Source organism: Melanerpes formicivorus, unplaced genomic scaffold (assembly GCF_026170545.1).
Source record: "Melanerpes formicivorus ecotype bairdi unplaced genomic scaffold, bMelFor1.0.p_v2 SCAF_2, whole genome shotgun sequence".
Taxonomy (NCBI): Eukaryota; Metazoa; Chordata; class Aves; order Piciformes; family Picidae; genus Melanerpes; species Melanerpes formicivorus.
This window is the reverse complement of record NW_027142354.1, coordinates 29,221,460-29,236,421: the sequence shown is the minus strand read 5'-3', so window position 1 is coordinate 29,236,421 and position 14,962 is coordinate 29,221,460. Positions and strand designations below refer to the sequence as shown.

At 37.5% G+C, this 14,962-nt stretch overlaps 1 protein-coding gene across 2 annotated transcripts in view; it reads left to right on the top strand.

The window, feature by feature from the left end:
- The window catches only part of LYST (lysosomal trafficking regulator), a 75,888-nt gene that overhangs the window by 52,953 nt on the left and 7,973 nt on the right, over positions 1-14,962 (top strand). For both annotated transcript variants that reach the window (XM_068154871.1, XM_068154881.1), the window contains 17 exons: positions 983-1,159; positions 1,633-1,709; positions 2,659-2,847; positions 3,566-3,711; positions 3,787-3,883; positions 4,512-4,573; positions 4,970-5,025; positions 6,361-6,513; positions 6,853-7,097; positions 7,792-7,858; positions 8,453-8,609; positions 8,997-9,137; positions 9,523-9,740; positions 11,033-11,263; positions 11,938-12,127; positions 12,982-13,118; positions 13,785-13,883. In XM_068154871.1, coding sequence (XP_068010972.1) covers positions 983-1,159; positions 1,633-1,709; positions 2,659-2,847; positions 3,566-3,711; positions 3,787-3,883; positions 4,512-4,573; positions 4,970-5,025; positions 6,361-6,513; positions 6,853-7,097; positions 7,792-7,858; positions 8,453-8,609; positions 8,997-9,137; positions 9,523-9,740; positions 11,033-11,263; positions 11,938-12,127; positions 12,982-13,118; positions 13,785-13,883 — 2,442 coding nt within the window. The remainder of the gene's footprint in view (positions 1-982; positions 1,160-1,632; positions 1,710-2,658; positions 2,848-3,565; positions 3,712-3,786; positions 3,884-4,511; positions 4,574-4,969; positions 5,026-6,360; positions 6,514-6,852; positions 7,098-7,791; positions 7,859-8,452; positions 8,610-8,996; positions 9,138-9,522; positions 9,741-11,032; positions 11,264-11,937; positions 12,128-12,981; positions 13,119-13,784; positions 13,884-14,962) is intronic.

Below are 14,962 nucleotides of genomic sequence, written 5' to 3'. Positions count from 1 at the left end.
GAAGAATTTTACCAAGGATGGTAGAACTTAAGGTATCCTGAAAAAGCAGATTAGTGAAGGAACTACTCTTGCCTTGTAACTCTAACTGCACACTTCCTGAATCTTGGAAGAATTGATTGGCAGTCAAGTCCTCAATCAAGTAGTACTCTATCTTCTCTTATTTAGCCTTTATTAATTCTTGAATTTGGGTTGTATATTCTATGCTCTTATCTCAAATAGCTGATCAGTTTCTGCTTTTCTGGCTTTTCAGAAAAAAAAATCTTTTTTTAATTGTATTTTGTTAGTGCAAGCTAGAGAGAACAAATACTTTTTTTAGAGTCATGATCAGAAATTGGGTAGGAATGTTGCTTTTAGAGATCTCCAGGGAATGAAAGAATGACATGAATTATGTAAGGTGTGTCACAGTCACTGTACACTAAGGAGAGAAAGTTCTTATTCAATGAACCCATGACAGTTGGGTGTTTCTGATCACATACATTATTGATTTGAATTAACACTTTCACCAGTAAGGAAGGAGCTGCTATACTAGCAGTTGCTTCTTTAGGTGAGTATCGTGCTGAGTACACTTATGACCTGTCTGCTTCACTTCATTATCTGTGAGCTTTAATTTGATTAATCAAACAAGGTGTAGCATTCTTGGCAGGCAAAATTAGGAGTCTCTGGCACATGTTTCCTGAAGTATGAAACACGGCTGCAGGAGCTGAGTCCTTGTAGGAGAAAGACAGCTTTCTTGTAAGCCATAAAAAAAATTAGAAGATGCTGGGGGAAATTTTTCAAGTGGAGGATTAAGTTCATCATATTCTCTCTAGTTTTGTAAAAGTTTATCTTAACACAACCACTTTTTTTTTTTTTTAATCACAGAAAAATTAGTGGAAGAAATCTGTCCAGTCTGACAAGAAAAAAAGCCTGTTCAGTTGTGTATTGTGGAAATGAGAATGACCATGCACCTGTTTTCCCCTCTTCTCTTCTCTTCTTCCTCTAGCATGGACCTAAACTGATGCTCTACTTACATGACTTAATGTACAATCACAGTGATGAAATGACCAAAGAAGAACAAACAGTAGCAGGAGACTTTGTGAATACCTTGAAATGCTGTGGTTATAAATGCATTCCCCTGAGCCCACAACCAAAACCAGATCTAATAAAAGCTTTGAAAGAGGTTTGTGAATAAATACTACTTCAAAAACTGGGTATTTCTAAGACAACTGTCTGTTATATGGAGCCAGAGTTCTACTGCAAACATCTGTTTTCCTTTGTTAGTGCACGGCTTATGCTTTAGGGGGATTCTCTTTGGGTTCTGACTGTCATGTGCACTCAGCACTTCACAGCAAACTCGTATATTAATGCTTCTTGGTTAAGCATATTACTTAACCCTGGCAAAGGTGAGAATTGATAATAAGCTACTAGAATGTTGCATTGTTAGGAAAAATAATTTATATGGCTCCTTGCGGAAAAATAAATCTGAAAATGATAAAACTTTACTAACTGAAATGTCTGATGGTTTTAAATGCTGTGAAGATATCAATTGAACAGTTTTGCTAGCCTTCTTTTTTTTTTAAATTAACATGTGGTTTAACCTCTGCTTCCTTATTTTTTCCCATCTGGAAAGTAATATGTAACATTTCCATTCAGGATCAGAAGAAATATGAAATGGAAGAAGGTGTAAACAAAGCTGCCTGGGAGAAGACAATGAGTAATAATCGCCAAAAGTAAGTGCCTTCTTAATGGGGCTGCAAGAAGTCTAGGAGGTATCTGTCTGGCATAGCCCCTTCCAAGCTGCCCATATTATGGATGCTTTTTCAAACTAACAGCAGTACTCAGCTTTCAGAGTTGGTTTTATTTTACCATTTTAAAAACAGCTTGATGGCAGGTATATGCATTTGGATAAGTTGTGTAATAAATGGCATTGTGTAAACTTCAAAATACTGAATAATTTTTTGGCATTTCACATGGAGTTTTGCAGCTGTTGTATCTGGTCAGTCACCTCTTTTGTTGCTGTGGTCCAGACAATTAAATGTAAGGCAAATGTCCCTGCAACTAATTGTGCTATTCAACCAAAACAAATATTATATTCAGCATAGTGTTTGAACATTGTATGAGGTACATGCAGTCAATGCTGCTTGGCATAATGTAAATTTCAGTAGCCTGTGGTAGATTAAAAGGTTCTTTCCATTAACTTATTTTTATGTCAAACCCTGAAATGTCAGCTCTGAAATGCAGACACAGAGGCTGCTTCAATGGAGGCAACTGTAGTAGCTGAAAAGGTCAGTGTAGTCAAGTCTGTCCAGATACGCAATAAGACTTAACTAAACGTTGGATAACTTAAGAGATTTGAGTATTGATAAATTACTGTTCTTACTTCAGATTTTTGTTGTCATGAGTATTCAGTAATTAGTGAAGTATGCTGATACATCTGATTGGCTTAGCTTGTCTTTGGCCACAAGTAATAGCTTTTTTGAAGGATAAGAAGCAGAAGGTATTCATGAGTCTTTTGTGAAAATTGTGTTGGCTAAGATGCTCTGTATCTGCTATAACAAGAACTACCGCCAAACATATTTTGTATTGACACATGATAATGTGTTTTGTAAGAGTTTTGGGTGTCTTGCTTTCCCTTTTCAGTGCGTTTATTGGACATTTAAAAACACACCTCTTTTTCAGTCTCTTTCAACGTCTGGATATAAAATCTAAAGACATCTCTAAAATAGCTGGAGACATCACACAAGCTGTCTCTCTGTCACAAGGAATGGAAAGGAAGAAAGTAATCCAGCACATCAGAGGGCTGTATAAGGCAGAGCTAAGTGCCAGCAGACATTGGCAGGAACTTGTTCAGCAGCTTACTCACGATCGGTAAGTTGTTCTGTCATCTTGGTGACAAAGCAGGAGAGACTCAATGCCAGACATGCACTTTGCATGCTACTTACCATCTACATTTCATGTGCCTCTATTAAAATTAGGATGACTTAGTTTCGCTAATCATTCAATGGTTAAAAATATGCTTGATTTATCCTTGCATTTTCTAGGGTGACAAGCTAAGTACTATTTCTAAGCCTTTTTAGACAGCTTTTTTTGTCAGATGTGTTTTGCTGTACCTAACAGAATGAAGAATGTTATAAAGTTTTAATATCTTGCATTGACAGAGTAACAAAACTTTGTGTAATGTTATTGACATTAGCACCCAGGCTGATCTGCATACAGCAAAAGATGTTAAGTCTCAAGAGAAAAAAAAGAACAAAAAAATCCTTTTTACCACTGCACAGCTAGGTTTGTGTCATGTTTGCAGCAGCAGTTTTCATGACTGGGTGCATAGTATTGCTGTTTTAATCAGAATTAATAACTTCAAGAGCAGTCCTACAGTAACAGCTTTAGAATAGTCAGTGGGATAGCTCGTGACAATAACCTACAGAATTCAATCTTTTGATACATTGGGCAGTTACTTCTGAAGAAGTACTACTGTGAAACTTCTAGCTGTCTACTATTTAAAGAAAACCAGAATGAATAAACATATACACTGCCTCTGCTGCCGAAGTCTGACCTATTTTGTGGGGGGTTTGTTTGTTTGTTTCAGAGCACTCTGGTATGATCCAGTCTATTACCCAACTTCTTGGCAGCTGGATCCAACAGAGGGCCCAAACAGAGAGAGGCGCCGCTTGCAGAGGTGCTACCTTACTATTCCAAATAAGTACCTTCTCCCTGACAGGCAGAAACAGGAAGGTAATTATAACCTCTTCTAAGAGTATATCTGAATTGTAATGATGACTACTAGTGCGTTATTTGTGTTTTCAATAGGTGTGATAAAAACTCCACTGTCTTACCTATTTGAAGACAAAACACATTCTTCTCACTCTTCTACTGTAAAGGACAAAGCTGCAAGTGAACATATAAGGTAAGATTTGGTTAACCCCTCACTTTCTCACTCTTTCCCATTTAAATGAAACAATACTTGCATATGAAGTGACATAAGAGACAAATATGAAAAATGGTAGGTTTTTTTTGCTATACTCATGAGCAAAAATCAGAGCTGGATGTTTTTGGAGTCTTAAAACAAGTCTTATCTCTGTGACTTCAAAAAGTGATAAGAACAAGTACTATCAGGTGTGATACAGGGGTGGAACTTCTGTAGGATAACCTGATGGGATTTCTTTATCCTTTGTTACTGAGATAATTAAGACATGCAATTCTGGTAGGTATTTCCATCAGTGTTCAAAAGCAGATAGTGTTTTCATCCTCTCTGCCCTTACCATTGTTTTACTCAACTCTGTGGTTGTGTCAATTTACTACCTACAACAGGAACTGCCTAAAATAACTGCAGAGAACACAAAGAAATCAATACAAATACACTAATGTGCCAGTCGAGAAAATTGAAGTTCTATGTTCTTTCTCTTGGCATTTGAACCTTTGGAGTTATGGTGTTAAAAAGTTGTTGTTCATCATTAGCCTTTGAAGCTGTTAGTTGTAGGTGTATGGTGAAAGGTGCATAAATGCATAAGCAATAATACTTTGAAATATTTCAGAGTTAACAGAAGATGTATAAGCGTTGCACCTTCTAGAGAGACTGCTGGTGAACTGCTGCTAGGTAAGTAGAATTCCCAGTCCCTATTAATACACTTTTAAAAAATATTTTGCTGTGTATATATAAACTTGGTTGGTGTGATTTAGGGGTTTTTTTTGTTTGGTTTGGGGTTTTTTTTTAAGCAATTAAGCTGTTGGCTGACTTAAGTGCATTAGGCAGACGGATATAGAAAGAATATCTTACCCATTGTTTACATGAGAGCTGTTTGGAATGTAGTTAAGTTTTAAAGTTGCAGAGCACTTGCTAAAATATGTGGTATGATAAGTTCTTCCAAATACTGTCTTCCTCAGGTACTAGTCTTTGGTAGTCTTGACTCCTGGACACTGTTCATGTAACAGTAAGAGGCATTATACAAACAGTATTATCATGTACTTTCTTGCAACTGTTTTTTTCCTCCAGGAAAATGTGGCATGTATTTTGTTGAAGACAATGCTTCAGACACAATGGAAAATTCGGTAAGCCTTAAAGCATTTTGTCCAGCTTTAAGTTTTCCAAACTATGACCATAAGTAGCTTTTGTCTATTGTCACTGAGATTTGCCAGAATAGCTGGCCTTGTTCAGGGACCTCTAACTCTAAACTGATGAATTTGGGTTCAGTGTTACTACTTTCCTCTGTTGGCGGAATCTGTGGTGACAGCAGCAGACAGAAAGATGCAGGCCTGGGGCTGCAAGGGAATGAGGGGTGGTGGTATGGCAGGTATCTGCACGTGCAGAGCTTGCTTTGGTGTTCACCTGAGATGACTTTAGAGGACACAGTCTCAAGCTGTGTTGGGGGAAGTTTAGGTTTGAAGTGAGGAGAAAGTTCTTCACAAAGAGAGTTGTTAGCTGTTGGAATGGGCTGCCCAGGGAGGTGGTAGAGTCACCATCCCTGGAGGTGTTCAAGACGGGATTGGATGTGGCACTTGGTGCCATGGTCTAGTCATGAGGTCTTGGGTGATGGGTTGGACTTGATGATCTTTGAGGTGTCTTCCAACCTTACTGATTCTATGACTTGCCTTACTGAAAGCCGGAGCACTAGGAGCACAGAAACCCACAACTGTGTGAATGGTGGTGTACTCTACAGAATCTGATTCTTGGATTTGCTATTATGTAGGATTGTTCTAGCTTCTTCTCCCTTACATATGCTAGAGAGGACTGTGTCATGGGGGGTACTAGAATTGATCTAATCCTTCTGATATGCAAAGGCTCTGCTGTACTAATCATGTTTATTCAATCAAAAGGCATTTCGAAATAAATAACTAAGATATGGGTTATACTGCTGAAAGTTGTGAACTATTTTCAGGGAGTTCTTCCTTGCATCCAATAAACACAGCGTTCCTGTGGTTTAAGATGTTAACAACTGTTCTGCTCCTTTGTGGAACTATCAGAACTAGAATTCATGGCAACGCTTTGATTGCTCTGATGGGTTGTCCAGTATTTTAGCTGAAGAGCCAGTGAAAGTATGGCATTGCTTGCTAGTGTTGGATGGGGAACTGGAGCAGCTGAGGAGCATGTGATGATATTCTGCCCACTGCTTTAAGGAGATATGGGAAACATATGTGAAGAAAACGACATCTTAAAGACCTGATGTGGCCCTGGGCAGCCTGATCTAGTTGGAAGTGTCCCTGCTTACTGCAGGGAGATTGGACAAGACGACCTTTAAGGTCGTCCAACCCCATCCAATCTGTAGATCACAGCAATATTAAGGTTTGCTTTACAATGTGCTCTGTGGTTATAAACTGGCTGCATCAGAGGGTTTGTTTAGAAAATCTATTGTTTAAAAATAACTTCTTCAATTGCAAATTCTGCAGAGTTTTCATGGGGAAACTGAACCAGCATCATTTTCTTGGACCTATGAGGAAATTAAGGAAGTTCATAAGCGCTGGTGGCAATTAAGAGACAATGCTGTGGAAATATTTCTAACAAATGGCAGAACTTTACTCTTGGCTTTTGATAATACAAAGGTAATGTGGCATTGATGCATAACAGTATATCAAAGCATTTTGCTGTGTCTTCATAACCTGTGAATTCATGTAATTACTTTAAGGAGACTTGTTGCATGGACTAATTAGGTTCTGCCTAATACATTTGAAAAAACTTTTTGCATTTTTTGCATTTGTAGACAAACATAATCATGTTGTAAAACACATCTCTGTATGAATTCATTAAGAATCTTAGTGATGCTAACCATTTTTCACCTACAGCAGGTATATGGCAATTAGTGAAATGAGAGGAACTTACTGAGTCTTGGTAGTTTGAAGCTTTTAAAATTATATGATTAAATCTATGGTATTTTCTTCTAGGTCCGTGATGATGTGTACCACAACATCCTAACTAACAATTTGCCTAACCTTTTGGAATATGGAAACATTACTGCTTTGACACACCTGTGGTGCACAGGACAGATTACTAACTTTGAATATTTGACTCATTTAAACAAACATGCGGGCCGCTCCTTCAATGACCTCATGCAATATCCAGTATTTCCTTTTATACTTTCTGACTACACCAGTGAAACGCTGGACCTAAATGATCCATCAGTATATAGGTAATATGAAATATTTACAATGGGTTATTTCCAAATAACTGAGCTGATCATCCAGTTTAGCTTTTTAACTTTATTCTACTAAACTGCACATAATACATGAATGGAACTATTCAAGGGCATTTCTCATCCAGAGTAACTTGTGCATTTTACAATAAGTGGCTGCTTCACCTCAGATGTTCAAATAAAATGCTGGCACTGAGTGTATATATTCAAAGGATGCTAGGAATTGGACTTTTATGCCTAGTCCACATGTATGTTTAAATTCACATGATTTAAGATGTCCAGGCCAATTAGTGAAAATTAAATACAAAAGAAAATGGTATTGTAAATTACTTGTCCAGTTACAAATTATATTGTCTCCATTGTGGACAGATCCAAGTGACTTGCCCCCCCTTGATAGATTTCTGTTAAGCCAGTTTAACACTTGTATGTATAAAGTGTTTGACTAAGGCATTTTGCATTTGCTTGCCTGTTACTGGGCTGTGGAGTAGCTTTTGGATTTGAGTTTGCCCGTAAAACTAACTAAAAGTGGCCTTTTGCCTTTTTATTTTCTGAACTCTCTTGCAAAGTGCTATTAAGTTTTGCTTGCCCTTTTCATTATATTAAAGGCATTATTCTTAGTAATGCCTTATTAAATGATGTGAAGCAATATCTTTGTAAAAATGACAAGCTATCAGTACCATTTGTGTTACAGAAATCTGGTCAAACCAATAGCTGTGCAGTCTAAAGAAAAGGAAGATCGTTATGTGGATACTTATAAGGTAGTCTGGATAATGTTTTCGCTTCTTGCCTTTCTTCTGTGTGTAAATGATATGGAGGCTTTAATTTCTTTAATATCTATTGATGGGGGCTGGGGTGGTGGTGTAAGAGAAACCACAAATCCAGTGTGTTATGTCTATGGAATTTTCATTCTGCATATGCTGTGTTTCCTGGGAGTTGTTTTGTAACATACTTAGAACCTGTTTGTCTTTGGAATGTTTTAAAGGTTGTAGGAAATGCTATGTGCTGGGCGATGAATGCAGCTGGACCTTCAAATTTGTCTGTATCATCATGATCTAGTAGTGTTGTTATTTACAAATACTGGTTTTTCTTTTTTTTTTTTTTTTGTTTCTTCATTTAGTATTGAAAAGGCAATGCAATGACTGTCATTTGAATTGGCTTAAGACTGATACCTAACTGCATTGTAAAAGTGATTGCCTTTAGACAGTGTATTTGATTCCAAATTGCTTTTAAACTAAAAAGTTGAGAATTTTATTCCTAAAAAACTTAGGCAAGCTCTTATTTTCATTACTGGAATGCTAAGTAAGATTTATTCATTTTTTAATCTGTTTGTTTCCCCCCTACTATTTTTCTAGTATTTGGAAGAAGAGTATCGTAAAGGAGCACGAGAGGATGATCCAATGCCCCCTGTACAACCATATCACTATGGATCTCATTATTCCAACAGTGGAACTGTGCTTCATTTCCTAGTTAGGCTGCCACCTTTTACTAAAATGTTTTTAGCCTATCAAGGTAATGTTACTTTTGCTTCCACTGCCCTTCACCTTTGGGCTTTTCCCAGTGACCCAGGAATGCTCTGTTACTCTATTTAGCATAGTTTATCAATTAAATAGCTGAGTTCAGTAAAATTAAATCTGTTATGTTTTCACAGTAGACCCATTCTGAAGTTATCAAGCTAGACCATAAAGCTGTTCAGCTTGTATTTATACCTCAGTTTGTGTGGAATAAAAAGCTGACCTATATTTGACTTGAAGTCCATGTGTAACACAGTAATTGAGAGAGAAGAATTCCAAATGTTCTCAGCTAACTGGAGAGCAGTTAACTACTTGAAAGTGCAGCTGTGTAACTGTTAGTGTGACCATCATCGAGGTAACAAATTCAGTTTGTACTTCTTTCCAGATCAAAGTTTTGACATCCCAGACAGAACTTTTCACTCTACCAATACAACCTGGCGACTTTCTTCATATGAATCAATGACTGATGTAAAGGAGCTTATCCCAGAATTTTTCTACCTTCCCGACTTTCTAGTCAACAGAGAAGGTATACTAAGAGGATAATTATGTCCAAAACATCTCTATAGTTGTTCTCAGTTTTAAGCCGTAGGCTTATTTATATCCCTTGACTGAATATGTTAAAGTAGTAGATGCATGGGAGAAATCTGGCATGAATTTGTAGGATGTGCTAAAAACGTTGTTATGTAGGCCTTAAGAGAAGGTTCTTCATAATGATGTCAGAGGTGCAAAGGAGCCTCCTGTGGTCTGAATATACACAGCTTCAGTGTGTTTGAGGGGGACTTCATAATGGTGCTACTTTGTTCATTTTGGCAGTCACTGTGCTTAGTGGTTAGCTTTCACAGAACTCTGAAATCTTTTTGTGAGGTTAATGTCAACTAAAATGTTGGAATGTTTACTCTCTGGTTTTCTAGGCTTTGATTTTGGAGTACGTCAAAATGGTGACAGAGTTAACCATGTCAATCTTCCACCTTGGGCCCGCAATGATCCTCGTCTATTCATCTTGATTCATCGACAGGCTTTGGAGTCTGACCATGTTTCCCAGACAATCTGTCACTGGATTGACTTAGTGTTTGGTTATAAGCAAAAAGGGAAGGCCTCTGTTCAGGCTATTAATGTCTTCCATCCTGCGGTAAGTATTTGTTAAGCAGTACCTTTTTGTTCATCCTACTTAGTAACTTAATAGGGAAAAGTCCAGCCTGACTTGCTTGGAAAACCTCCAGCCTGAAGCACGATCCCTTACTTGAAGGCTTTTGCTATTTCAATGCAGAATTGATAAGTTCTCAGGGACCGAACTGTTGTGGAACTTAGTGAATTTGTTTTTCTTCCCTTGACACTGGCATGATGGATGATTAGCTATGGAATTTACTTTCTGGGTAGCTGATTTCAGTGGTGTTATGGGTATTGTGTTTGTGCATACTTGTGTCTGTCTTATTCAAAAGAAGCTTTGCATTTAGATTGTGTTGCAGCTTTTGATATGATTACAATAGTTGAGTTTGTCCTAAGCTCATTATTTGTATTCTTCCCTTCATATACATCTTCTTGTGTTCCTCTAATGGGCATTTTCTCCTCCAGTAAATTTAATTTCAAGCCTTCATTTAACATACAGACTTCTGGAGTTTAACTACTTGATTATAACATGGATGGCTTTGATCCTTGCTATGAGAAGGATTGCTCTGCCATGCAGTCCTGGTTTCAAATGCGTTTTGTGCATTTAGTGTTTTTTCTATAGCTGGAAGAGCTAAAACAGTCTTTGATAGTGGTGCATTTTTCTTTTCAAAAGGCCATCCAAATGCTTGCTTTCTTGTTCCTTTCTTTGTGCTTAAGTATTGATTCAGTTAATATCTTAAATTTCAAGTATTAAACTTGTGAGTGTTCATTTTTTAATGTTTTGGTAAGTGAAAAGTCAAGGCCTTTTTCAGTGAAACTGAGGAAACGTGTGTGGTACCCAATTAGGGAGGCATGATAAGCAGTGACAGGAAAGAATTTACACTCTCCTGAAACATGAAGCTTCCTCCTTCTCCACCCCAAACCAGAGCTTTAATATGTTAATTTAAAAGAGATAGAGAAAACAACCTTTTTTAATTTTTATTATTATCAGCAGCCCTTCTGCTTTTGCACAGGTTAGTAAAGGTTTACTAAGAAAACCTCTTTGACAGAAACTAGTCATGGAATATATGTAGGAGCAGCTCACATGATAAATCCTAGTCATAGTTATCACAAATAAAGAAGTGGTGACAAAGTTACTGGTCTCAGTGGGTCTTCAGTTAGCACAGGCATTGTGGGATGGCTTCTGGCTTAAGTCTTAACCAAACCAAAGAGTCTACCCTCTAAATTTGTGTGCACATGTTGACAAATCTTCTCAAAGACAAATTGGACAAGCTTATTCTTGCTCATCCTCCTTTCTTTTTTTCTCCTCTATAGACCTATTTTGGAATGGATGTTTCTGCTGTTGAGGATCCTGTTCAGAGGAGAGCCCTTGAAACAATGATAAAAACCTATGGGCAAACACCTCGCCAGCTGTTCCATGCAGCACACGTTAGCAGACCTGGGTCTAGGATTATCATGGAAGGAGAACTTCCTGCTGCCATGGGATTACTAGTGCAATTTGCTTTCAGAGAAACCAGAGAACACACTAAAGAAATAATGTATCCAGTATGTCTTTTGATTTGCAAGATGGTTTCATTAACATTCGTATGCTGTAATTACTGTACCATTATGCTTAGTTTCCTTCCTAAAAGTGAACTTACTACCTATATTGTACTAAACTAACAAAACCCCCACAATCATAATTAAAGTGATACTGGAATTAAATTTTGTGGTTTCACTATCACTTAAAGTGACAGTGACAGATACATCCAGTTATAGCAAATATGTTTTGGAAGGCATTTCACCTTTCAATGATGAATTCTGGCATCTGTGTGAAAGCCTATAGCAGGTAAACACATAGTATGCTTTCTTGCATCATCAACTTTTTCATTGTCTGTAGGACAGATCCACTTTCTTAACTTCAAACAATTGTTTTCCCTGAAGTCCAGTGAGAAACTAAATTCTTGCATTTAAAAGAAACCTGTATTTTTCACTAAACTACCTGAACTACAAGCTTATCTCAACCCTTAAAGTGTGAGAATGTCCTTAAGACTAATTGTTTAGTTGGTAATACTACAGTGCTTCTTATTTGGTAGTGTTTTTAGAATGCTTCAGCAGTCTTTACCTTGTGGTTCCTTTATAGGACTGATATGAATATAAACTTCCCTTACTAATGAGATTATACTTTCTGAAAAGTTTTTTCCACCTTCTAATTTGAACCTTTTTTGTGCTTGTTTTAGAGTCCATTACCATGGATAAAAGGATTGAAGTGGGGAGAATATGTTGGTTCCCCAAGTGCTCCAGATCCTGTTGTCTGCTTTAGCCAGCCTCATGGAGAAAGGTTTGGCTCTCTCCAGGCTTTACCAACTAAAGCTATCTGTGGTTTGTCTCGCAAGTTTTGCCTTTTGATGATATATAGCAAGGAGCAAGGTATGAATTTGTGCTTATTCTGTACATGCACAATGCGTGTGAAAAAAACTAAATCAAATGATACTATTATTCTCCAGCAAACTTGCCACATTTAGTCACTTTTGCTAAAGACTGATTTATAAATCCAGTAACAGCTTCCACATGCGTGGTATCTTTCCTGGAGGTTGGATTTTGTGTACTTTGAAAATTCCAAAACTCTACATAGTGGCAGCATTCTGTAGTTAAGTTGATAGTTTTCATTAAAGTGACTGAAGCATGAGGATGCAACTTCAGAATTTGCCAGTGGTTTCAGTCCAAGAAGAACCTAAGAACAGCTGAAAAGAACATGTGGCAACAGAAAGGAAAATTAAAGGGACTCTTTTTAGAGGCTAAGAATGAGGAAAGTTACCAGTAAAAGGCAGAGGTTGAAGGATCTTCTGCTCTCAGATAAACACTGTGAGAGATTCCTGTTGACAATGTAGAAACGGGTTCTCATACTCCTGGGTTGTTCATAATATGTACTAGTGACAGCTTTTTAAAAATAAATGGCTTCACTTTTAGTCAATGGAAATAAGTAACATTCTTCTTGACAATTATGAACAGTCATTTCTCTATCTGGGATATGTTGTCAGCTTCTTCCCCTTCTCTCCACTCAACAGATGAAACATTTTTTGTAAGCTCTTTGGAGAACACTGACTGCTCTTAATCTGTAATGTATTATGAACAGTTTAAAGCCATAGCCTAACAGAATATACCTTCTTTTGAAAGTTCAGGGGGTTTTATATCATAGCTTATGGTAAAGCATGGACCTGAGATGTTTATTGTTGACTGCTGAAGTGTGCATATGTGACACGATATTATATGCCTTCCTCCAGGTGTGAGAAGCATGCATAGTACTGACATTCAGTGGTCAGCTATCCTGAGCTGGGGATATGCGGATAACATTTTACGACTGAAAAGCAAGCAGAGTGAACCTCCAGTAAATTTTATACAGAGTTCTCAGTTCCATCAGGTGAAAAAAATCAGGCTCTTGGTTTTCAATTTAATATTGCTAGTTTAAGTGGGGGCCTGACTTGGCAGTATGTTTATTCATCTTGGACATGAGCATTCAAACACAATTAATTGGTTTTAATATCTTTGATTCTCCTTTGGAATGAGTACCTTATTGCTCCAGTGTATCTTGTTCTTGGATGTTTTTCTCTACCAGGTTAACACCCCAACCAAATGTATTTGATTTTTGTAGCTTTTCCTTCCTATGGAATATTGGTATGGGTTTCTAAAAGTTTATGTTCTGGGCCAAGAAAAATGAATACCTGAAAACTCTAGATGCCTAGCATTAGAAGCAGAACTGCACTAGAGTTTAGGATTCTTCTGAAAAAGATTGTTAGGGAACACTGCATAATCTCCATTACGCTCCAGTGACTAGTGATATTCTACCAAAAAGACTTTGACTGGTAATATGGCCGTAGATCTAGAAGTCTACAGTAATTTACTTCTCTTTAGCTCTGAATTCTGTTACACAGAATTTCTCCCTGTACTTTGTTTCTTAAGTAATAAAAAATATGACCTATTGGCTACCTTAAGATAACCAATAAAAATTGGTCTGACCAAAAGCTCTGGCTTATTTAGAAAAACTTGTGTTCTAATGGTTTTTTTCCCCTGCCTTTGTTTTTCCAAGGTAACAAGTTGTGCTTGGGTGCCAGACAGTTGTCAGCTGTTCACGGGGAGTAAATCTGGTGTCATCACAGCATATATGAATAGATTCACTAGCAATACAGTAAGTTCCTTTGGTTAGTACTTATATTTAACAACTGTACTCAGTTGTCTTATTTAAAAAAGGTAATGTGAGCAAAGGAGGTTATGTCAGACTCAGGACAATTTCAAGTTCCTGCTTATTTTCAAAGGATCCTCTTTGATATTGTTAAATAGATTTATCTCAGCATGTTCATTTGTTATTAAGCTGCTGCACACACTGCTAGCCTTTAGTCAGCCCTCATAATCTTGGTACATAGAGCTCTGACTATACTCAGTACTGCCTGGAACTAAAGCTCTCTTGCACAATGAAGCTCCCCTCATTAAAGAGTAACTTTCTGTGATGAGTGAGCCTTTCAAATCCTTAACTGAATCTGTGGAATGCAAAGTAAGTAACACTTCAAATGCAGAAGGCACTTAAACTGCAGAGAACTAGGATGAAATCTTCCACAGTATGTATATTAACCACTAAGCCTCTTTGCTTTGTGTTATTCCTCAAGGGGATAAGTTGTGAGGAAGGAAGGGAGAAAAGTAAGATGCATTTGTTTAATGCATGATTGAAAGATACTGAGATATTAGCAGAAACTGCCCTGATGCTATGTGGTAATGTATATGGTATGAAAGTATAAACAGAACTTTAAATTCATTATCTGGTTCAGACTGAATTTGTGGGCTTTTCAGTCTAACTTTCTCCAGCAGTAACTTTTGCTTCTCATAGTTGTAAGAGTTTGCAACTTCATTGATAAATCATCCTATGTGTCTACAGGATTACCCATGACAACTACTAAACTGAACTGATTTGTCAAGTTTTGCTTGATTACAGATACAAGTATTGGAAAACACATTTCTAGTATTGCACTCCTTGGTGCTCTTGAATCACTACATTAGCATGGGCTAGGGGAACCTTGGCATGACCTGCTATGCCTGCCCAGTTTCCTGCTTCCAGCAGTGGCATACAGCTGGTGCTTAGACTGGAAATACTACAGAGTGATTTTTCTCCTTGGCTTTCTTCCAGTTTCTGCCACTCAGTTCCTTAGCTCAGCAGCACTTGGAGTAGAGCTTGAAGCCTGCAGTCTTGTCAGTTGAGTCTTAAGTCAGGCACCT